Here is a 24,885-nt window from a genome sequence, read left to right on the forward strand (position 1 = left end):
TACGCAAAATTAAAATACTTACTAAAATGTAAAAAATTGGACTAGGATCATTCAACAGCGCTACATCATATACAAATGCATATGTATTCAGCAGAAAAAAGTACATTAGGGGTTCAGTTACTTTATAAATCTGATGACAAAATCACAACACTTCAGTTATAACCTATTATTTAAATGTCTCTTTTTTATTTGTTTAAAATATATTATTGTACAATATTTCAAATCTGTTTTTCCTAATGACATCATCAATGACCTTTTGATTGTTAGGAATTCCATCTTGATAAACACCATTCAGATTTTGGAATTATTACATAATATTACATTCTATATTGTGGCTAACTTTGCTTCATTTCAACTATAAAGGATTTTAAAAGACATTTTATAGATGTCAGTTGAGAGTGAATAATAATGAAATAAATGTTTTAAAAATGAATTATCACATTATTGTTGCTCGTGTGAAACCTAAAGTGCTAAGATTAAATGGCATCATGTTGCTAAAAAACGTTTTGTAGGGAGTTAATTTTTCACTACACATAATCCACCCACATTTTTCATCCTAACTTTTGTGAAAATTTAAAAGACATCTATATCCTGGTAATGTGTGCCAGTGACAACCTTAGGAAATACTGTGAGAGCTAATAAAACTCTTACCGAAGTCATTGGGTGATGACATCCAGCCAATCAAAGGACTGCTAACAATGGCCAATAAACCATAACCAACAAAGGAGCCAATCCCAGAGAAGAAAAAGAAGAGTCCCATGATGGCACTTTGCATCGACTTCGGTGCTGCAGAATAGGCAAACTCCAGACCTGCAAAAAAGATCACAATCAGAGAAATATTACATAGATAAAGTCTTAGAACGCACATAAAGTTATTGCAAACAATAGGAGATGGGTATTATGGGTAATTGGTCTTGGGAAGATCTACCACATATATATATATATATATATATATATATATATATACTGTATATATATAAAACATTACTCAATATTTACTGTGTTGTAAAGGTGGAGAAAACCCAAACATACTGTATGTTGAAAGACATGCACAAGAAAGAGAAAAGACAGAAAATCCATGTGTGTTTAGCCTAAATATTTTTCTCATTGCAACCTGAACTTGATAATTTCATGGCACCTCAAACATATGATTTTTTTTTTTTAAAAATGAAGCCCCTTGGCTACATCTGTCAGGAAAGATTAGGAAGCGGCAGTTAAAATGTTTACCATTTCCACCTTGCTTAGAGGGAGACATCACACAAATTAATATGACAAAAAAATCTCACAGATACCGGTGATATGTGATTAGAGAAGCTCTCTTGGTCCTGGTCACACTACCCTAGAGCAGGCCAGATACCATCTTACACTGATAACATTTGCCAAGGTCTCTTCTCAGAGACTCTGTCATTGTTATGCTTAGCACTATCGGCATCATACAAAACCCTGAGAGCACAGAGCAACTACAGATTCATTGGGACACACACACATGGAAACATCTGAATCCCAGACCGGTCTGCCTTAAAAACTCTTTGACCAAATAAACCCTGTGTCTGCATCTGACCAGTAAACCCAACAACTTGACTCCGTCTCATTCCAGATAATGAGGTAAGCGCAGAAGTTTATTTCTTAACATTTGAGATCATAATCTGTGCCTTGCCTTTTGAATGATTGACTAGATAGAGAGCTCGTTAAAATCTTAATTTGCGGTGGTGAAATAGTCAGAAAATTAGAATTTTTTTCCCTCCAAAACAAAAGAGATGTGAAAGTCAAGAATGAGGGGTCTGAATTTCTGATGAGATTTTTTTTGTTGCTTGAACACAGTCTGTATTTTTCACTATAAATCTAAAGCGTAATTCAGGATTTTACCTTAAAGGGGACATATCATGGTTTTAAATCTTTCCTTTTTACATATAAATCATACAGTTGTGGTGTATATAAAGCGGAACTGCAATGCTTGGGTCTGAATTCCTCATTATTATAGCTCCCCAGACCCCTTTTCTGATGTGCTTCTGAGAGCAACTCGTTTTGGTGCGGTCTCTTTAAATACAAATGAGACACTCCATACCCCGCCCCCTCTTCAGGTGACACTCGGTTCAACTCCACCCTGCTCGGCCATTTTTGTAGTTTGATAGAAGAGATACGGCTATGTAGCGGCGCATAAACTTTTTATTCAGAGGTTATTTACAAAATGTCAACAACAGAATACTTGTCCATCCAGCCTTACATGTTCGAGCCAGAGTCGGACCCGGCGGAGCGAGATGAAAATGAAGATGATGAACCGCAGAACCCTAACAAGTGAGCTAACACAAGCACCGAGCTAACGCTAGCGCCAAGCTAACGTCACGAAATGCATTTTAATACAGTCTTTTCAAAGACAAAAACGGCAAAATGAAATGACTAATGAAAACTTTAGACTTAAATTAAATCACGTAGGCCATATCATCAAGGATCTAAAACGAGCACACAGCGCTAACATATGAAGTCTGAAGACGGGCAACTGCTAATGCTAACAAAACAATGACAGGGACGTCTTATCATCACACTTTTTAGCGTTATTTACAGCTTACCGAAGTGCGCTGTTCGTCGTCTCCAAAGATAGAAGGAATTGAACCCTCAATCAGAAAGTCTTTCGGCAAATCCTTCTTTATACTGGCGAAGCAGTCATCCTTGAAGTGCTTCGCGCACACAAAAATGACCTTACCCACAAATGTGGGTAGATTTCCGTGAAAAATAAAACTCAACCAGGCACTTTGAAAAGGTTCTGATGCTGGAAGACGGTGTAATGAAGCGTGTGGGTTACAACATCCAACAACCGAACATTTTGACTTATCCTCTCGTAACTTCGGCATCCTTGAGCTTGGACTACAAAATAAAAGCGAGAAATAAAAATGGCGGATTGCTCGAAGTGTTGGACCTGGAGTTGATGTCCTAATTTGGCAGTTCCGCTGCAGATACTGTGATGTAATAGTTCAAAAAACGTAATAGAGAATAGAAAAATCGAAACAGATCAAAAAATATGAGCAAAACAGAATATAAAGATATCTACGGAGCACCTGAAGAGACTAATTTGATTTTTTCTGTACTTCTAAGCACTCTAAATATACAACAAAATGCATTTAAGGGCTAAAAAAGTGGATTTAGCATGATATGTCCCCTTTAAAATCCACACAATGAGTAATTCCAACATTAGGCAGTAATTACAGCATATGGGAGAAGAGCCTGTGGGACAGGTTAAGACGGGTGCTTAGGGGGCACCCGCCTGGACAAGACACTGCAACAGGAGAGTCGGCAACTGGGTCTCAGAGTCTGAGGTACTAATTCCAGAGTTAGATGTCCAGCTTTTGGTAGGGGTTTTGACTGCCTAACATCTTTGGTCCGTATATAACACACAAAGTTTTACGTTTCCTGCTGTGTGACCGGAAGAACTATTACAGGCAGAGTTATTGAGATACCAATAGCACCAGCACGAAGGCCGGTGACTGTGTAACAACTGGGAAACAGAAGCATTCTCAATGTGGTACTGAGTCTCAGTTAAGCTGAGGTACTGTTTTTCAGGGTGTTTTCTCCGCTGTATTGGGTTGTCGCAGGTCGCTCAGTCTGCTCTGTGGACTTGTAGGAACCAGTTCTGAATCATGTAAGGTCGGTACTGCAGACCATTATCTGCTTATGTGATGTTAAGAGAAAACAAGGAAAATATTTGAAAAAAGGGAGATGGGAAAATAATTTGGTAGGAGCAATAAAGATGTCAAAAATATTAGTATAAAATATACTAATATGAACAAGACCCTGTTAACTGTCAAATAGCATTTACTCTGGAAAATAAATCTTATAACTAATACGAAGAAGCTACCATTAGTTAGAGTTTACTTAGGACATGAAAAAATGAAAAAAAGAAAATAATATAGGTATACACGACTATAAATACAAAAGACATAGAGGAGCATGGTGGCATAGTGGTTGGCACGTCTGCCTCACAGGTACTCTGGTTTCCTCCCACAATCCAAAAACATGACTGTTGGGTTGATTGGAGTCTCAAAATTGTCCGTAGTGAAAACAATAATGATTGGATGGTAATGTCTGAAAAAAGTTTCAGGGGAGGGCTAATTATATGAATTAACAGCTAATTTTTTTTTTTTATAGAACATTTCCATTTCAAGCTAAAACATAATTTGATAAAAGAGGATTAGGTTTGTATTGCTGTGACATTTAATTTAAACAATGGGCATTCCAACTTATTAAATGAAATATTACTTAAATTAAAATCCTATATGAGACAGATCTGAACACAGCCGAAGATGGAAAGTCATCTTCTCAGTGATGATTAAATGTAGGATGATACTGAAATAAACCATTTCTTGGTTCACCAATGTTTGCATCACACAGGCCGAGGTTATTTGGATCAAACACAGAAAGAGAACATCATTAAAAGCAAGATTAATCATCTAAAGTGAACTGTTAGGATCTGACTAACAACATTTACTACTGGTATTATTAATTAGTAAGAAAAACACCCGATACACTAATTTTTGCTGTTAACACACGCACCAATGCACACGCGTGTAAGGACACATGCAGTTATAGGTCTGAAGGCCTGGTGTTAGGGCTGTTATCAGAAACAAAGCCAAACACTCTCACAAAGGTGAAAAGTGCTTCTCTAGTAAATCCAATAGTTGATCTACATACAGTTCCTAGTAATATTTCCTTCTTAAAAGTTGGAAGCCTAAAGTAAGATAATGAATGTAACACAACTAAATAAAAGAAAAAAAAGAGAAGACATGCATTAAAATAATGAAGAAAAACAGTCTGACAAAATTTGGAAAGTTCCGCCATCTTTGAGGAGATAGATTGGAAAATGTGTGTATTCTTTGTTTCATTTTCTGTGTTTGGGTTGATGTTGTGTGAAGGTGGTGGAATTTTTGGGTCCAGGTGTTAAAAGATCAATGATTAAAAGTGCTTCCATTGAATAAAACTACACAGTTAGATCATATTTTTTAGGAGGGTATAGATGAGTATATGATAGAAAAGAGAAAGAAAGGATAAAACTGAAAAGGGATGAAGAATGTATTGATTATTAGTAGAGAGCTAAGGGTTTAAAACTCCCAGGGTAGTGTTGTCTAACCCTAGTACATTTGTAAGTCTCCTGATAAGATGGTTTGCACAAAGGTAAAAAAAAAAAGAAGAGGGGAGAAGGGAAAGAAAGAAAGAAATAGGGGATTTGAAAAGATACAGTATTGACTGGGATACGAGTTTTTCCTCTTTTGTTCTTTATTCTTGATCGACAGAGACTTCACAGATGGTTATCAGCCTCCCCTCTACAGCTGATGGCCAGGTCACTGCACGACTGAGGGAAGTGTTTTGAAAATTAATTGAATGGAAATTTAAAAAAAAAAATGTGGTGTTCTAACATGCATTTATATGTTTCCAGAGAAATGGGAAACTCTAATCTGGCGGATACACAAAAAGGAATCAATCAATCTTGAATCCTAATGAGAGGGTTTGGCGTGACCTGGGCCTGGACCTTAAACCAGCCAGTGTGACAGGTGTGGCTTAGTCACATGAATACACTTACATGCACAATATGGTCTTCAATATCATCCTTGCATAGCGAGGGAAGAACTGAGCCCACGTTGAGTGCATTGACAGTGCATGGATGTCAATGACACGGTTAGCTGACGCGAAAGCTAGTAGCAACACCGCCTTTAGGGACACAAACTTTAAGTTTGCACGTCCCATCGATTCTAAAGGAGGATGTTTAAGACCCTCTAGAATCACAGCCAAATCCCACGGCGGCACCAGCAACCTGGACACAGGGAGGAGTCTACGTGCCCTTTCATAAAACAAATGATCAGTGGATGCTGACTTGCCGTTTTATCCTCAAAACCCACGACAGGCAGCAATAGCCGCCTAATAAACTTTCATCTTGGAGAAAGCCCTTGTCAATCAGCTCCTGCAGAAATGATAAGATTACTCCCACAGAGCACTGAAAGGGGATCAATCAATCAATCAATCTTTATTTGTATAGCGCCAAATCATAACCAATGGTATCTCAAGGCACTTTACAGTAGAGCAGTCTTAAGGACGGACTCTTCATTTTATGGATACACACATATGCATATATACGTATATACACATACATATGTATCCCACACCCAACATGAATTCATCATGGCGGCAAGGAAAACCTTCTGTTAAGCAGCAGGAACCTTGTGTGGATCCCATTCCTATGATGAACAGCCATCCACGTTATGCTGTGTTGGGTGTGTGCAGAGAAAAGGGTGGAGACAGAGCCGCTGAGTCTCTGTAACTCCACACTGAGGATCCCACGGACCTGCAAGACAAAAGCCAGAAGGAGTACAGGAGCAAACACACAAGGGAAGAAGCAGACATAGAGGGAGTGTTTGAAAGAGGAATGGGACCCTCTCCGGTCCCTCTCTAACCTAAATGACCTCTCTCTTAACGCCCTCTCCAACCTCTCTCCAACCGAGCATGCCAGACCCCCCCCCCCCCCCGGCAGTCTATGCCTATTGCATCTTAATTATGAGCTATGAGCTGGTTCCTAACTAAAAGCTTTATCAAAGAGGAATGTTTTGAGCCTAACCTTAAAGGTAGAGAGGGTGTCTGCCCCCCGAACCGTGGTTGGTAGATGGTTCCAGAGAAGTGGGGCCTGATAACTGAAAGCTCTTCCTCCTATACTACTTTTAGAGATGAATGGAACAACGAGTAGTCCAGCATTTTGAGAGCGTAGTGTTCTGGGGGGATTGTATGGCACTACAAGCTCCTTGAGATAGACTGGTGCCTGTCCATTTAGGGCTTTATAAGTGAGAAGAAGAATCTTGAATTCTATTCTATATTTTATGGGAAGCCAATGCAGAGAGGCTAATACAGGAGTAATGTGATCTCTTCTCCTAGTTTTAGTCAGTACACGTGCTGCAGCATTTTGAACCAGCTGAAGTGTCTTAAGCGACTTGCTCGGGCAGCCTGCTAAAAGAGAATTACAATAATCCAGTCTAGAGGTAACAAAAGCATGGACTAGTTTTTCGGCGTCGCCCTGAGACAGGATAGATCTGATTTTAGCAATGTTACGGAGATGAAAGAAGGCAGTTCTTGAAGTTTGTTTTATGTGAGAGTTGAAGGATAAGTCCTGATCAAATAGAACCCCAAGGTTTCTAACAGTTGTGCTTTGTGCCAGAGTAATGCCATCTAGGGCAGTTAGGCTAGCATAGGTTTCTCTAAGGTGTCGCGGGCCCAGTACAATGACCTCAGTCTTGTCTGAGTTGAGAAGAAGAAAATTTTGGTCCATCCAGGCCCTAATGTCCTTTAGACAGGCCTCAAGTTTAGATAGCTGATTTGTCTCACCTGGCTTCATTGATACATACAGTTGGGTATCATCAGCATAGCAGTGGAAGTTAACAGAGTATTTTCTCATAACATTACCAAGGGGGATCATATAGATACAGAAGAGGATTGGACCTAGCACAGAGCCCTGAGGAACCCCGTAGCTTACTTTAGTGTACACAGAAGACTTATTATTCACGTGTACAAACTGGTACCTATCAGATAGGTAGGACTTAAACCAGTTTAGGGCAGTCCCTGTGATTCCAAGTAATTTCTCTAATCTCTCTAGTAGAATATAGTGATCTATAGTGTCAAAAGCTGCACTAAGATCTAATAAAACCAGCACTGACAGTCGTCCTTCATCTGAAGCCCAGAGTAGATCATTAGTTACTTTAACTAAAGCAGTCTCTGTGCTGTGTTGAGCTCTAAAGCCTGACTGGAAGTCCTCGAACAGGCTGTTGTTTTGAAGAAATTCACAGAGCTGAGCTGCCACAACTTTCTCAAGAATCTTTGAAATAAAAGGAAGATTGGATATAGGCCTGTAGTTTGCTAAAGTGCTGGAATCAAGAGTAGGTTTTTTGAGAAGGGGTTTGATTACAGCTACTTTAAAGGACTGTGGCACGTAGCCTATTGATAGGGATATATTTATTGTCTCCAACAAAGATGGGCAGACTAGGGGAATAACTTCTTTAAACAGCTTAGTTGGGATCGGATCTGAAAGGCAGGTCGATGGTTTGGAGGATGAAATAATAGAGTTAAGTTCCTGAAGTCCTATATGTGTGAAACAGTTTAGGTTAGGCCTATTTACATTTAATGGTACAGCAGGCCCAGGTGAAGGCAGGGAGTGGCTAATTTTATCTCTAATCTTGTGAATTTTATCGTTAAAAAATGTCATAAAGTCCTCACAGCTGAGGGCTAGAGGAATCATGGGCTCAATAGAGCTCTGACTTTGTGTTAGCCTGGCTACAGTGCTGAAAAGGTACCTCGGATTATTTTTATTTTCTTCAATTAGTGAGGAGTAGTATGTAGATCGACTATGTCGTAAGGCTGTCATGTATTTACTATGGCTTTCTTGCCAGAGTATTCGTGACTCCTCTGTTTTATTGGAGCGCCACATTCTCTCTAATTTACGGGTTGTTTGTTTGAGTGTGTGAGTTTCAGAGCTAAACCACGGAGCTTTCCTCTGACGTTTAATAGTTTTTTCCCTCAATGGGGCAATTGAGTCCAAGGTGGATTTTAGTAGACTAGCAGAGCTATCGACAAGCAGATCCAGTTGAGAGGGGTTATAATTAATATCATAGTTATTTATTGGATGGTGCACTGAGTTTAAGGCAGCAGGAATGGCCTCTTTAAATTTAGCCACAGCACTGTTGGATAGATTTCTACTTGTAACTATTTTATTGCACAGTGCGAGATCCTCTAGGTTAATGTTAAAAGATATTAAAAAGTGATCTGATAGCAGAGGATTTTCAGGGTAGACTTTTAGTTCATTAATATCAAGGCCATATGTTAGAACAAGATCAAGAGTATGATTTAAACGATGAGTAGCTTCATTAATAGTTTGAGAAAAGCCAACTGAGTCTATTAGGGACATAAAGGCTGAGCTCAGGCTATCACTATCTTTGTCCACATGGATATTAAAATCTCCTACTATCAGTATTTTATCAGAACTGAGGACTAAGTTTAATATAAACTCAGAGAATTCTGATAGAAATTCAGAATAAGGGCCTGGAGGATGGTAAATTATCGCAAATAAGACTGGCTGGCAGGTTTTTGATTCGATATGAGATAAATTTAGAACCAGGCTTTCAAAGGAAGTGTAATTGGCCTTTGGTTTAGGATAGATTAGGAGAGAGGAATGATAAATAGCTGCTACACCACCTCCACGGCCTATGTCTCGTGGCATATGAGTATTTAAATGACTGGGAGGAGTGGCTTCATTTAAACTAACATATTCATCTTGATACAGCCATGTTTCAGTTAAACAGAATAAATCAAAGTTATTTTCTGAGATAAGGTCATTTACTAGTAGAGATTTGGATCTCAGTGATCTAATATTTAATAGAGCACATCTAATGGTTTTATGTTTTGGTGTTTCTAGATTTGAGATTTTAATTTTTTTCAGATTTTTATAATTGATAGCTCTTTTATTTGATTTTATGTTAAAATCATTGTGAAATATGGGTCGGGGGACTGATACCGTCTCCATAAAATAATATTCATCACCATCACAACAGTTGTCATGGCGATGAACACAGCTATCCTGATAGCAATGGGAGGGAAACTGTCCTAAGGCAAGCGCAGAGGGGCGTGGAGGACTCCACCTCTGTAACATGGTCTCATTCATGAGATGTCATAAATGTGCCATGTTTTCTGATAGTAGAGATGCTCCCTCCAAAGTAGGATGGATTCCATCTCTTCCTATCAGGTTCGGTTTTCCCCAGAAGGATCTCCAATTATCAATGAAGCCCACCTCGTTTTCTGGACACCACCTCGATAGCCAGCGGTTAAATGATGACATGCGGCTATACATGTCATCACTGGTCAGATTTGGTAAAGGACCAGAGAAAATTACGGAGTCCGACATTGTTTTAGCATAAGCACAAACTGATTCAATGTTCACTTTGGTTGCTTCCGACTGGCGACGTCGGGAGTCATTAGTGCCGACATGGAGGACTATCCTATCAAACTTACGATTACTCTTTGCCAGCAACTTTAGATTTGATTCTATGTCGCCCGCTCTGGCCCCTGGGATGCACCTCACGATGCCCGCTGACTTCGCTAGCTTCACGTTTCTCACTATGGAGTCGCCAATTATCAGAGTTTGTTCCCCGGTGAGTGTGTTGTCCTCACAGAGGGGGGAGAACCTGTTTGAGACGTGAACATGGTGGTGTCCCGAGCGGCTTTTTGACCTTCGACTATGCTTACCACGGACAGTAACCCACTCATTGCTGGCCGGGGGGGAGGCTAAGCTAGAGCTAGTACGGTCCGCACCGGCTAGGTCCTGCTTGCTAGCTTCGGTTTTGGTATCAGGGGTGCGGAACCGCTTCTCCAGATTGTTGATCCTCGCCTCCATATCTAACAGTACGCTACACTTTATGCAACTACCATTGTCCCTAAAGGAGGACGAGGAGTAACTAAACATCTGACACACCGGGTAGGAGAGCGGAGGGGAGGAGAGAGAAGCCATAGGTTCTAAATTTAAGCTAAGCTAAGCTAAGGACAAAAGGAAGTTTAAAGGAGATTGTACTGCCTATAAGAGGCGAGATTGCTTTTTACTTAACCTTCGTACGTTTAACTGTACGGTAAAAATTAAAACAAGTGTTTTCAAGGCTAAAATATCAATGACAACAAGTTTGATTAGAGTTAGCAGAACACAGTAGTAGAGCGCTGCAAGCAGCGGTAGAGCGTAAACAGGAAATGATCGATACGTCACCACGATACGTCAGCGCGGATGTGTCCCGCCCGGCGACACCGATCCTCAAACACCCTTTTCATGCAATCGTACAGAGACCTGGTAGAGGAAGCCCGAGTGCTCTGTATCGTGGAGATCACATGCTATGATCTACGCGTGTGATCACAGAAATCGCCCTTGTTTAGCAATTTCCTCCCGTAAAACACGGGCTCATTCTCCCTGGGCCCATGAGTGAAGGGCAACAGCTGGAACCTCCATGGAAAAACGTTTTTCCCTCCTGGCAAACTTCGGGCCGAGCCTACAGGGAGGCAGGGGCGTGGGGAGCCCTTGGGAGCACGCTTGAAAGCAGAACAGGTCGAGCTGAAGAACGGGGAACATCGAGCTGCATCACCACGGAGGAGAGGAGGACCGTGTCAGGTCGCTCCTTCTTCTTCCTGGCCTGACTGGGGAGCGCGGGTGAGGCCAGCTTCTTAGGCCAGCGTGACCTGACGGTTGTGGGGGCCGGGGCGTAGACAGTGTAGGGTTGGTAAACTGCGCGCCCTGAGGAGCTGGGAAGCATGCGGAGACCGGACCGGGTGCTTCCTGGGAAGGCAGGGGTTGAGGGCCTAATCATCCTTCTTCTTTGCCTCGCAGCGCCTCTGCATAGAGGCTAGTGTGGAGCCAAAGCTACTTTCCAGTACGACGGGCATGTCCAAGACCATGGACTCCCTCGCTCTCCCCGTGGCCTGGACCTCACAGTGCTGGACCCGGGGGCACAAGTCGATGAACACCGACATCTCCCCTCAGCAGGTCTTGTCCGTAGACGACCCAAAGTCATCACACAGCTCCAACTGGTATGCCGTGAGCAGTGATAAAACGTTTAGAGCTCTGGCCAAGAGCGCCAAAGCCTTATAGGCACACTCCGACAGGGCTGACCGCAGGTGGTCGGATTTCCCAGGCAGGCTTGGTTTTCAGGGAGAAATGACAGAAGCCCAGGGGATTAGGTGTGCAGCAAGAAGCAGCTCTCCTGGCTCTTCCATGTCCTCGCAGTCCAGGAAAGAAGGGCCCAGTACCACATCCCTGTTTGGTGAACGGCCGGTCCTTCCAGGAGCGTGCCACCTCATCCAACAGCTCCGGGAAAATGGGGAGCAGCTGTCTCGCCATAACCCTAGTTGGAGGGAGTCGCTTCTCCTCATACTGGGACATGGAAACATCAGCCACGACGGCGGGCTACGGGATGGACAGGTGGGCGGCGGCATGTTTACAGACATCCATCATATCCAAGCCGGAGAGAGGAGAAGCTGGGATGCTTCCCTCCACTCCCTCCGTGGAGGCGGCAGAAGTGGTGGGCTTTGCAGCCCGAGCCGGGGTAACGAAGATGTCGTCTTCCTCTTCATCCTCTGGGTACGCCAAAGACTAAAGGTTCCTGGGAATGCTCCAGAATAAGACCTGTAGATTCACACTGGGACTTTGTGACAATGCAATGCAACTACTTTGATAAAAGGTGTAGAATTACAGTATATACTGTACAGAGGACTCAATGAGACTAAATATTGACATCAACCATTTCTACCTTGACAGAAACATTACAAAAGCATGCACACTCAGACACACTCATGCACACTCAGACACTTCATTAGGACCTGCTGTCTAGCTTAACAATACAAAGTATCACATGTTGACATGAGCTTCTTGAGCACTTTAATATATTAGTGGCATGTGACTGTACTATACATTGTAACATATGTGCTGTACCTTTCTAACAGAATGATCAGTTAAGTTGCAGATGTGCTTAATCAGATCTCATGGAACATCCTTTGCTCCATCAGTCCACATGACTCCATGATTGGCTCAATATTTATCTTCCCTCCAACTGTAATGGATACAGACTGAACATTGCAGACTAAGAACTCCACACAAGAGCTTCAGCTGAACACATCCTCTCACCCTGCATTTTAGACATGATACAAGTTGACCTATTCCCCAATGTATCCATGTACACATGTACAGTATGTACAGCATGCATTTTATTCAGTTGTCAAATAAGAATTGACTTCCATAGAGACTTATTATCTAACATCAAAAAGTTGAGTGGTGTAGACAGAAAGGATTACTCTAGGCAGAACCAGGGCTTTGCAGTGAGAAAGTCAGAGACCATCAAAGCTTTTTAAATAAAGATTGTTTAAGCAGAAGAATTTACTGGAAATATTCCTCTTTACTAGGAATACAATATGTCACAATTCTCCAGGATGTTTCTCTTGTAGTTAGTCCCGTGGGATCCAACTGAGAAAGACAGGCTTTCTTACTTTAGGAATCCATCGGTTTGTTAAGTGGCAATTTGACTTGCATTGGGTTCGTATGACTAGAGTATTCTATAGAAACCTCCTTAGTATCTGTTTAAGCCAAAGTTTATTAAAACACATTTCAGGAGCCAAATTCTACTCCGATAGCAGACAATTTTCACAGAAACCTTGAAGCGACTAGACAGACTTTCTGTATGCTGAGAAAATGACTCAATACTCTTGAAATGTAAATTCAAAGACATTACGATATAGAACAGATAATAACAATATGACCTTAAGGAAAAAGAGAAAGGCACTTGTGATTTCAGGCCTAAACAAAACAGAATGACTAAGACAACTGAGGCCTGAGGTCATAAGCGTAGAGGAATGTGGAAAGAAAAGTATAAACAGATACTCTAAATGGTTGGATAACTAGAATATAAAGCTAATTTCTGTTGCGCGTGTACTGTATATTGTGGGATAGAAATAGCTTGTTCCTGTGTTCATGAAAAACATTGTGAACTTGAAATTCAATCTCCTCTCTTGCAGAAAAAGGAGACAATTGTTTCTATTTGTGTGAGTGAGTGTGGATACAATTTGATACAGCATTACAGCAATTTCTCACTTAGTTGCATGACTGTATTGCTGTTGCAATGTGCCCTTGCTTCTCATAGCTCCTAATAAAAATTGTATTTATATGTAGGATTAAGTGAGCAGTTTGCAGTGGATACAAAAAAATTAATAAAAAAAAAAGTTGACAGCTGCCTCTGACCTTCAATACATATAGTAGCTACGTATAAATGCACCAAAGCAATGTTAAAAGGTTTATCTGGCAATACGGGTAATTGGCGCTTGGCTGAGTGTTTTTGTTAGAATTGGAATAAAATAGGTGTATGCATGTGATTGACTCTGGTGTCCTATGTTGGGTGTACACTTCCTTTGGCATAAAAGCTGTCATGATGCGAGTCCACAAAAGAGGAAATCCCTATTCTTCCTTTCATATTCACCTTCAAAGATTCTTGATGTAATTGTCTATGATTAAAAAATCCAAAGCAACGCAGTCCATACATTCATTCTGAGTTTTCTACAAATGTGTTACTAACCCAATAAAGACTGCTTAGAAATACTAGCAGCTTTCCTGTAAATCAGGCTTAGTCATCCAGGCCTATTTTTAACAGTATAATGTACCTTTGAAAAGCCACAATTATTATAATGCGATGGGACGATTTGGCTTGTTTAGGAGATTTTCTGCCTTTTTACTCTTTATACTAATAGAGCTGTCGGCTTCTTCGCCCTTCCTGGAGTGATAATTAACCATACCATCCTTTTCTGTCTATGATTTATTACGTCTTTATTAGCCGTGTATCAGCTAGGGAAGACTGCTAATTGGATAATTACCAGATGAACTTTAAATGCACACAGTGTCAGAACAACTTGTTAGTATTATCTCTTAAGAGTAAGTTAACTTATTTCCATTCCAATTGAATACTGTATCCAACTATTATTTGAGATCTGTGGTCAATGTCAACTGATTGACACTTAAGGATATACTATGACGTTAAAGTGCTGTTACCATTGAAGCACAGGACTACATAGCCCTGGGATGACATATTATTCTGTCTGTCAAACTTTTGACCCGCGTGCCATCCGTGGCTCACAATCCATTTCCTACTGGGAAAGTATATAACAGATTATGGCCCCAAACATAAAACATGCGTTTGGGCAGCACTTCTTGTTTATAACACTAGATAGAGCTGCATTTTTTTTTTGTCAAAAAAAGTTGTTCATCATGTTTGGAGTTCAAAATTAACAGTGCATCAGACAAACTCAAAGCAAAAGACTTGTTATAAGTCTAACTCACATGGTTTAGTTAAGTCAGGGGTCTGCAACCTGAGGCTCTTTGACTCTTTTGCAATGGCTCCCTATAGCTTTAAAAAAAAAAAAAAAAAACTATTGAAAGAGTTTTTTTGTGGCTAACTTAAGTTTTAAATCCCTGGTAAGATAATTAAACCAACAAAAACACTATTCTGGAAGAAAATAAAGATTTTATTTGTGTGGAGACAGATTCATTTAACCGCCAATGTGCTGGTTAAATATGCATGCTTTAAGTGTGGCAAGAAATGAGCAATTAGCATGTGTTGATCACATGATCATGTGTTATCAAATTCATGTAACTTTTTGTAGCCTTGCAAAAACATTAATTAAAAAAAACCTCCTTTATATAACATTGTGTTTATGTAAACTAAGATGCATAAGAAGATGCAAGATACTGTTATATTTCTTGATGTCAATTTATTTTATTTTAAACTGTTTTTAAATTGCCATTTTCATGATTAACATTATTCTATATAATTTTCTTCATTGTCTTCATTGAGAAGGTATTTTTTCAGCTCCAGGAAGACTTTAATCCAGGTGAGATGAGGCAAAATGGCTCCTTGTAGAGTAAAGGTTGCAGACCCCTAAGTTAAGTAAACGCTTGCATGTATTATTACAGAAGATGAATCAAAATTGTACCTGCGATGCTTGCAAAGATTTCACTGACTCCAGTCAGCACATATTGGGGCACTTGCCAGAATACGGTCAAATCCGCTGCATAATAGGTAACGTTTCCGAGCACCTGGTCAACGGTTTCGTTTAATGCGACAATCTCCAGCCGCTTTGTCTCCAAAATACCTGATGGGATAAATACAGGAAGAGAACACATACAAATTTAAGATTATCCCGTTGAGGAGTAGATCATTTTAAATACTCTGGCAGAACATCTATTAAACATACAATAACAGTAAAAGTTTGAGGATTCAGTGACAGTTCATCAAGGATTTACTTACTTATTTTCAAAGCTAACACCACTTCATTAAGATCACATCTGCACATTTCTGCATTCTGGCAGTTAGTATTGGGACAGTGCAGACGATTCAATAACAACAACCACACAGTTGTCATCAACTCTGAAGGCTTTATTTGATAGTCATTATCGTATCACCAGTGGCTATTTATAGTGAACTCCCACAAACGGCTTCACATCATAACCTCACTTAATGCACTATTTGAGTAGAGTTGTAGCCTTGTAATCCGGATATCCTATAATACTCGGCGTCCATCACAACCAGCCACTGGGAAGCTCAAAGTATCACACTTTACACACATCTTCATAATCTTGGACTGAACGTTATACAGCCCTACAGGATCCTTGAAAGCCCGGTCCAACTTTAATTAGATAAAACTGAATAAGAACATTTTTTTTTTAAAGGATTTTTTTGGCTCTAGTGGCCTTTATATGACAGTTGCTTGACAGGAAAGGGGGTCAGAGAGAGCAGGGAATGACACGCAGGAAAGGGTCCCAGGCCGGAATCGAACCTGGACCCGCTGCAGGTGAGGAACTATAGCCTCTGTACATGGGGCGGGCGCTCTACCCACTGAGCTAAACACCGCCCCTGAATAAGAACATTTTTACTACATTTTTACTTGTAATATTAGTGACTATTAACTAATAACTGAAATAATGGTTTTTCAAAAGTAAAATTATGAACTCTTCATCTAATATTTTACTGCAATTAAAAAAATATTTGATTTAAATATACTCCTAAGTACTTTTGTAACTAGTGGTGTGTGTAGGCCTGGTTTTAAAGACAAGTTCTCTCTAACCTATGTTCTTCTGCACCTTGGTTTGTGCACTGGCATGTACTAATATTTAAGCATCCCCAAACCATTCCAACAAAGTTAGGAGACACTATTTTATTTTTCCCAGTTAGCAGTTGGAGGTACTTCACAAAGCAGTTTCTGGTGTCCACAACCCTACAGACAATTTACTCCACCTGACACATCCCTTGCTCGTGTGCCAGGGCAGCGCACAGTATTACTAGTGGTGCAACGGATCAAAAAACTTACGGTTCGGATCGTATCACGGTTTTGAGTCACGGATCGGATCATTTTTCGGATCAGCAGAAAAAAAAAGAAAAAGACAAGACAAATAACTTTGCACTACATTTATTTTGTAGAAGACTTAGTGCAACATTTTTCTGCTCATTAAATACAAATAACTTGAGGTGTAAATCCAATGCTTACATACAATTTTGAATCATATAAAAACAAATTAAAGGCAATATAAGGCATGACACTTTCATCCTTTAAACATCTAAGTGTATGGAAAAAAAAATTAAGACATGACACCTTCTTTTTTTAAACATGGAGAGTGAATTACAAACTAGCCTATGCCCACATCATCAAAAAAAAAAATTAAAGAAGGAAAACAAAAGCAGATCTGAGTTTATAATTTAAAATTCTTACAATAGTCAAGGACGGCCATTCGGACTAGAACCAATATTTATGTGATAAGAGCCTTAAAAGACATGGATGGAAGGAGGCATAAACATGACGACATTCACACGCACACGTCGCAAACGGAACAGGTTTTCGTCGAGGTATTACTAATGATGCGCGGATCATTATAAAAAGTTTTTCTTTTCCTGTGGAAAGAGATCCGTGCAGGTCACGGATCAATGATGATCCGTTGCACCACTAAGTATTACCAATCGTCTTCTCAGCATAAAAGTATAGAAGTGCTATAGAAAAGAGGGAGGTTAGGAAGCTTTTCCATGGATGGCCAAATGAGGTTGTGTTTGAAGGTGGGACGTCAGGGACATTTGTTGTGAAATGTGGAGAGTGATAACTATTGTGTTTTCATATATTTTGGCTTTTAGCAAGGACACTGTAGGGAGTTGAACCCCATATATTCCAACTCCAGATCTCCTCAGACCGGAACAGACTCGGTGTGGACTCCTTTAGTGTCATTAATCCACAATAGTCAGATTAGATGCACACGGAATTTGTAAATCATTTATGAAATAATTTATTAATAGTGTCATTGAAGTCCAAACAAATCCAACGTTGAAACTCTCAAGTCAGTCTGATCCTGACTTGCAGAGATATTCGAGGAACACACGCACACGCTTTTATACAGAGATTAGGTATGAAGTAATTTAGCTTATTGATCCTTGTCCCACTTGTTCACATTTTAATTTCAATTTAGTATTTAAATTTAGCATTTTTAGTAGTAAATGTCAGAGTGAATGACCTCTATGGGTTGAACGGCGGCTATTGGAATTTAATTTTGATATAGGCTGAGATTAGATCAGTGACATCTTTTTGGATTATTGACGTCTATAACCGTCACTGTTGGCCCCACCCCTCCAGTAAAAGATGGGAGGAGGGACTGGTTTCCTCCTCTCACAGTTCTTGTAGTAAGCATTGATTGACAGCTCCATGCAGAACTATGCAGAACTGTGCAGCGCTGTGGGGGCGGGGCTGCTGTGACCGGGCATGTCTTAACTACTCTCGGAGCAAAGCCCATAATCAAGGCATTTTTTGAACTTCCTCCTAGTGGCAGTTCAGCAAAAACCATGGGTGTACTTACACTTTAGGAAAGACCCAGTCACAGCAAGTCCGCCCCCACAGTGCTGCGCAGTACTTCATACCTAATCATATATATATACGGCAGAAAAAAATGGTTTTAAGGTGTACTTAAAATTTAACACACACAAAAAAAAAAAAAAATGGTAGAAAATCAACAGTAGAATTTAGGGCAGTTTAATAATGAACATATAAGAGCATTCATGCACAATACAAGAGAGCTCAAGTGATTAACACTTAACAACTGTGCAGTCGTAAGAAAACCACTTATCAGTAAGGCTAATCGGGGGGAAAACAGCTTCAATTGGTTTGGGAGCATAAAGATTGGACCCAGGAGCAATGGAAGAAGGTCATGTCTGATGTGTCCAGATTGACCCTGTTCCAGAATAATGGGCGTATCAGGGTAAGAAAAGAGGCTGCAGAAGTGATACACCCTTCATGCCTAGTGCCCACTGTACAAGCCTGTGGGGGCGAGCTATGATCTGGGGTTGCTGTAGTTAGTCAGGTGTGTGTTCAGCAACGTTATGTTTTCTAAAGGAAGAATTCAGCTGACTACCTGAATATACAGAATGAGCATGTTTTTCCATTTATGTTTTTTCTTTCCTTGACGAGACAGGCAAATTCCAAGTTGACAAGCTCACTGGGCTAAAATTGTGAACGAGTAGCTCAGAGAGCATGAGACATCCTTGTCACATAGGTATTGGCCACCACAGAGTCTAGAACTGAACCCCATTAACACTAGTAGTTCACAGTAGTCCAAATTTTCAAACATCAAAACAAGATCTTGGCGAAAAATGTATGCAACTCTGTGCAGAAATAATTGTTGTTGACATTGCAGAAGCTTTAGGAAACGATGCCACAGCGAATAAGAGTCTTAAATAAAGCTAAAGGTAGGCCAACAAAATATTAGCATGTGTGACCTAATTTTGGTCAGGCAGTGTATAACACCACAAACCGTTGAGAGCGGAAATTTCATGGCTGCACGGTATCACGCTGGAATTCTCTGAGCAACTGAGAGTGACCCATTCTCTCAAAAATGTTTATCCAATAATACAATATTTGGAGTAGCCAACTTCTAAAACAATTATACCGTAGGCACTCCTTTAAGCAGCGCAAAGATCAAATTATTGTGCAATTTATTTTGCACTTGCTGTGAGGCTGTGAAGTTCCATCAGTCCTTTTGCCATGCAAGCCGGTGAGTTCAATGAAACCCTCTGAAATATTTCATGCAGCCTCAATCATGACAAATTCCAGCACATTTTGCACACAAGGTGATCAAAGTGATTCCAATGCTCAGGGGCAGTGGTGTAGCCTGTGCTGTGGTCACGGAGCAGCAGATGATGAAATATATTCAGCTGGATATTTTCTGTGTGAAAGATGCTTGGCTCTGACAATCATTGTCTATTAAAGTATCCATTGGTCAGTTTGCAAAACATAATTTGAGCTTGCGGGCAGATGCTGATGAGCGCTGTGAAGGGACATAAAATCAACTGAGTGCTGATCAAATACGTTAAAAAAAAAAAAAAAAAAAAAAAAAAAGAAGTGAAAAACAGCTGCCAATGTAGCACATGTGACTGAAAGAAGATGAGGCTCGGGGATTCAGAGAATAAATAGCACACGTAACTATTCAAATAAGTTCCAGGCACAATGGTATTACTAAAAAAAACTATTTCACAAAGCCCGTTTGTACAGTTATGTGATCCTATTCCCAGAATACAGGTCAGAACTGCCTGGCAGTATTTTCACCTCCCTGTTCTGTGACCAGTGATTACAGCAAAAGCACAAACCCTTTCTGTTAACTCCTGCAACTTCAAATTACAATGCTTACTACAATATGAATCAGTTATTTTGCTGCAGATGAAATTCAGGAATTGGGATTTATTGCAAGAATGGAAAAGTAAAACACTTCAAAGTGTTCTAAAAACTGAAAAAAAACCTAAGCTCCTGTCACTAGCAGAGAAATTATTTCAAACCCTGCACAAATTCAGTTAGGTAAGCACAATTTTTATCACGTTATGATTAAAACGGACGGTTCCGTTTGACTAAACGTCTAAATGAGAGCATATAGGAGGAGTTAGACTAGTAAACCATTCCCTCTTGTTTAACATCCTGATCCAACAAAGAAACCATTTAGTTCTGCACATTTTTCGTTCATCTATCTCCAGAAAACATTGAAGCTGATATCCGGAGTTTCTGAGAGGACGTCTCTCGATATCCCGCCCTAAACAGCCCCACTTCCTCCCCTGCCTCTGCAATCTACCAGAAGCCACACCTCTACTTTTCTGCACACGCATCGCGTTGCTAAAGGTCTGTGGGTCAGGTAAGAGCCAAAATGTTATTTACATGTTTGCTGTTGTGACGTTGCTGTTACGGCCTTGTTTCCGTGCACAGTTCCACATTCACTTTGATTGACATTATATATATTATTGTATATGAATGACCACTGGCAGTAGACCATAGTAAAAGACTAGTTAGGTATTTTTTTGCATTACAAAATAATCATACATAAACATAGATTTCTCAGAAACTCCAGATATCAGCTTTAAGGAAAATAAAACAAAAACATTTTTTTACTATTTTGGGTCTTTCATTTATATGAATCTTAATCAGCAATTACACCATGAAAGGCTTTATTAACATTGACACTAGAATATAATGGCAAAGCTTGTTCTAAGAAAAAAATATATAAATAAATATATATATATATATATATAAAAACACTGATCAGTAGATTAAGATTATTTTTAATTAGCTTAAAAAATATGCATAATGTATTTGATAATTGAGTAAACTCAAGGCGAGATGCAAAACTAATGATAAATTCAGAAGAAAAAAAAAACATATCAGCATATATAAAGTCCTGTATCATTAATAATAATAATTGAGTGTTATCTTGTGGATCCCCAAGTTATCCTCATTTTAATTTGTCTGAATACATAATACCTTAGAATCATCACCAACTACTGCTGTCATATTTAATTTAAAGATCTTTGTTCTCCTTTCTGTAGTCAACATAATAACACATGTAATGAGATATAAATGATGAGAATAAATTTGGATTCTATTTGACAGTGGATAAGCACGCCTGCAAAAGGAGAACAGACTGAAGTTATAGGGAGTTTAATCTGCACTGATTCTCAGGAGTTTTACTGATTTTCTCTCTTTTCGCTTCCAGGCATGTGTCTTTTTTTTCAAAACATTTAAAGCCTGAAAATATCAGGACGCCAGCTCCCACTGCAAGGTACGGCTTTGACTTGATTTGTGGAATAATCGACAAGCCTAAATGTGAATAGAGCTGACGAGTGCAGCCACGTGCAGCTAAGTCACACAAAAAGAGTTTGATACTGCTGCTCTAACTGTGACTGCAAGGTGAAATAAAGCTGCGTTCTCTTTGCCAGCAGGACACTGTGACAGGAGGATCTTTATCAGAACTAATTACAATCATTAATTAATTACAGGATTAGGTGAGTGCCAGAAAATCATACTCTGATCAGAGCAAATGTCCCCTCAGCGATGCTTACAATGTCGAGGTTCAACACAATAGGTAAAACATTGTTTAATATCAATGTTGAGTCAGAGTGCGTTCACACCAGCGATACTGGAACATTCTAACGACCAGAGTTGGGGTCAATTTTAATTGTAATCAAGTATTTGACAATAATTACAATTACGGTGTAATCATAATTGTAATTTAAAAAATATGTTGCTGTTGTAATCGTAATTAAATTGTAATTTAGTTTAGATAAATGACTTTGTAATTGTAATTTCCATTAAAATTCTATAAAAATTGTCAATTATAATTTAAAAACTTGGGAAACATGCTACAGTTACATGTACAGTTTTACACATGTGCAGTTAACAATTATTAAAATATGTTTCACATCAACTTTTCCCACATTTTACCATTTCCAAAAAATAGGAATTGAAGGTTATACTGACACAAAAAAGGTTCAAATGCCCAAACCAAAAATATTAAAATCTATATTTTCATTGATTAGGAAAACTAACAAGGTAAACAATAGATAGGAAAGAAATTAGATGAATGTATTTTACAGCTGATTTAGGACACATTATCATAAGAGATGCTAACAGAAAGCTAACACAAGAGGAAGGTTAACTTTTATTAGGTAATCTATTTCAGGCTCAGTAATTGTGATTAATTGTAATGTAACTTCAGTAATTGTAATTGGGAAAAAAAATGCTGGTCACTGTAATTGTAATTGAATTGTAATTAAACACGGGAAATTGAAAATGTAATTGAAACTGAAAAATGTAACTGACCCCAACCCTGTTAACCACTCTAGGATTCAATTGACCAGAATATCCGGTTCGTTTGGGCCGATGTGAAAATGCAAAAAAAGTCTTGAGCACATCAAGCAAGTGAATTGTAGAGCATTTGTTTTGGCCGGACTCGAATCGTTTCCAATGGAACTGACTGACGGCTTAGGCACAAATACAGTTAGAGAACACACGCCATGAAACATTACAAAACAGCTCAAATGTGGACAGAGGGCGGTAAATAGGGGCTGGTGTGTGTGGATGTTTGAGAAAACTCACTGAAATACAAGCTTTTAGCATGTTCAGGGCAGATGATGGAGCTAAGTTTTCCCTGAGCGCTGTCTGCAGGAACAACCAGCTGTGACTGGCTGAGGGAAAGTGAGTGAGACAGTCACAGACACTTCACCCAGTTTTTTCTTCTTTTTTTGTATTTTATTGTTGATAATCATACCCACAGCGCTGTAACTGAAAGGGTTTTTTTTAACTCATATTTTAGAGCGGATCAATGCCCATCTGGCCAGACTGGGGGGCTATACCTGTGTGAAAGCAGCCCGAAAGTGAAAGTCCCAGCTGCATTGGCTATAAAAAAGGGGTTTATGTTTGGCTTAGTAGAGTCACAGTATAAACAGAACATGAGTCTAAAAGCACTCACCCGCTGCCACAGCTGACCACATAACGAAAAACATCCCCACTGCAATTCTCTTCAGTGGGGAGGGCAGCAGGCCTCGCCGTTTCAGGATCGGATCCACGACTCTGTCTTTCAGAGGAATCAAAAGGAGGATCAGAATGGCGTCAAACATGGTCAGCCAGGCAGCAGGGAAGCTGAATGTAGTCTAGAAAAGACACAAACAAAGGAGATGTGAAAAACTGCACAAACGGCAACAATGCATTTCTACTACAAAAAAATTCAGTATTGTTCACTGCAATTAAATGAGCGTTTGTGCTCACGTGTGTGGAAAAGTGTACACCTCACACTTGGTACTGCTTTGGCACCCCCAGGTGGACAAAGCCGACCACAATGTAAGATAATCCACATGGCAAATCAAACCACAGTGTAAATAATAAGAGTAAAGCTGAATAAATAGGATTATAATTCATTGAAACCGCTGTAGCACCGATAGTAAATGATGGTATAGTATTATTTTACATCCTTCTTCATTACAAAGTGTAGGTAAAATCTGAATATATTACTATAAAGTGTACCGTAATTTTCTGAAAGTGATAATTAAACTCAAACAAAATGGACTACGGTACATATCAAGTAGAAAGCCATCTGCTTTAAGCATACAAACCATCTACACATTCTGGAAATAACTCACTGACTAAGCTCTGAAACTATGCAAACTGCCAGAGCTGGTTTTTGCAATTTAAACACTAAATGTCATCAGAGTTCCTGGTGTGTCTTTTAATTTATATTGTCTGCACATTCTGTCAAAGGTCAACACTACAAGAAGAGCAATCTTTTTAAGACAGCAATGCATGTTTTGTTATTGCAATTCAATAAATGAATTTATTTTAATGCATAATTGTGACCATCACCAGCCCTCCATAAGAAAGGGTAAGAAATAGGGATGTGAATCTTTGTGTGTATCACGATTCGATTCGATTCCGATTCTAAGGATCACGATTCATTTCAAAATTGATAAATGCATAGTGTGTTGAGGCAAAATATGGCATTAAAATTATACAGTTTGTATAAGATAAGAAATAAACTAATTCCAATGATGTAATCACACAAAGACAAACTCAAGACAAAAGGTAACAATTATTCATGCTAAACAAATAAAAACGTACTTACCACACAAAAAATAACTTGCATGAATAAAATTGTCTAAATAAAAGCTTGGGCCAGGTGATTTTCCCCCACCCCTAATAAGAACCACTTTATTAAAGGGAGGATATAAAAAGAGAGGGCAGTGTTACACCTTGGTGAGGGGGAAGGGAACAGGGAAGAGGGAGTCAGGGTAGGAAATGGAGGGGTTGGGGAAGAGTTGAACATTTCTGATAGCATCACATTTTCAAATGTAACTTCTTTTTCTTGGTAGAAGTCCTGGCAATCCATATACCATACACATCCCATGTTCTATGCTTGAGGATACAAATGCCTTACTTACATAGGGTTTCAAAGATGAAACCTTTCGATAAAATGCAACTAATCACGAGTAAAACAGAAAAGAGTAAAACCAA

General features: G+C 39.5%; 1 protein-coding gene across 1 annotated transcript in view; it reads right to left on the reverse strand.

Annotated features, from left to right (window-relative positions):
- Positions 1–24,885, reverse strand: part of slc15a4 (solute carrier family 15 member 4) — a 46,279-nt gene that overhangs the window by 10,411 nt on the left and 10,983 nt on the right. The window contains exons 6-8 of the mRNA XM_028458305.1: positions 23,351–23,531; positions 15,526–15,684; positions 652–810 (exon numbers count right to left, since the gene is read on the reverse strand). Of these exons, the coding sequence (XP_028314106.1) occupies positions 652–810; positions 15,526–15,684; positions 23,351–23,531 (499 nt within the window). The remainder of the gene's footprint in view (positions 1–651; positions 811–15,525; positions 15,685–23,350; positions 23,532–24,885) is intronic.

The sequence above is a fragment of the Gouania willdenowi genome, chromosome 9 (assembly GCF_900634775.1).
Source record: "Gouania willdenowi chromosome 9, fGouWil2.1, whole genome shotgun sequence".
Taxonomy (NCBI): Eukaryota; Metazoa; Chordata; class Actinopteri; order Blenniiformes; family Gobiesocidae; genus Gouania; species Gouania willdenowi.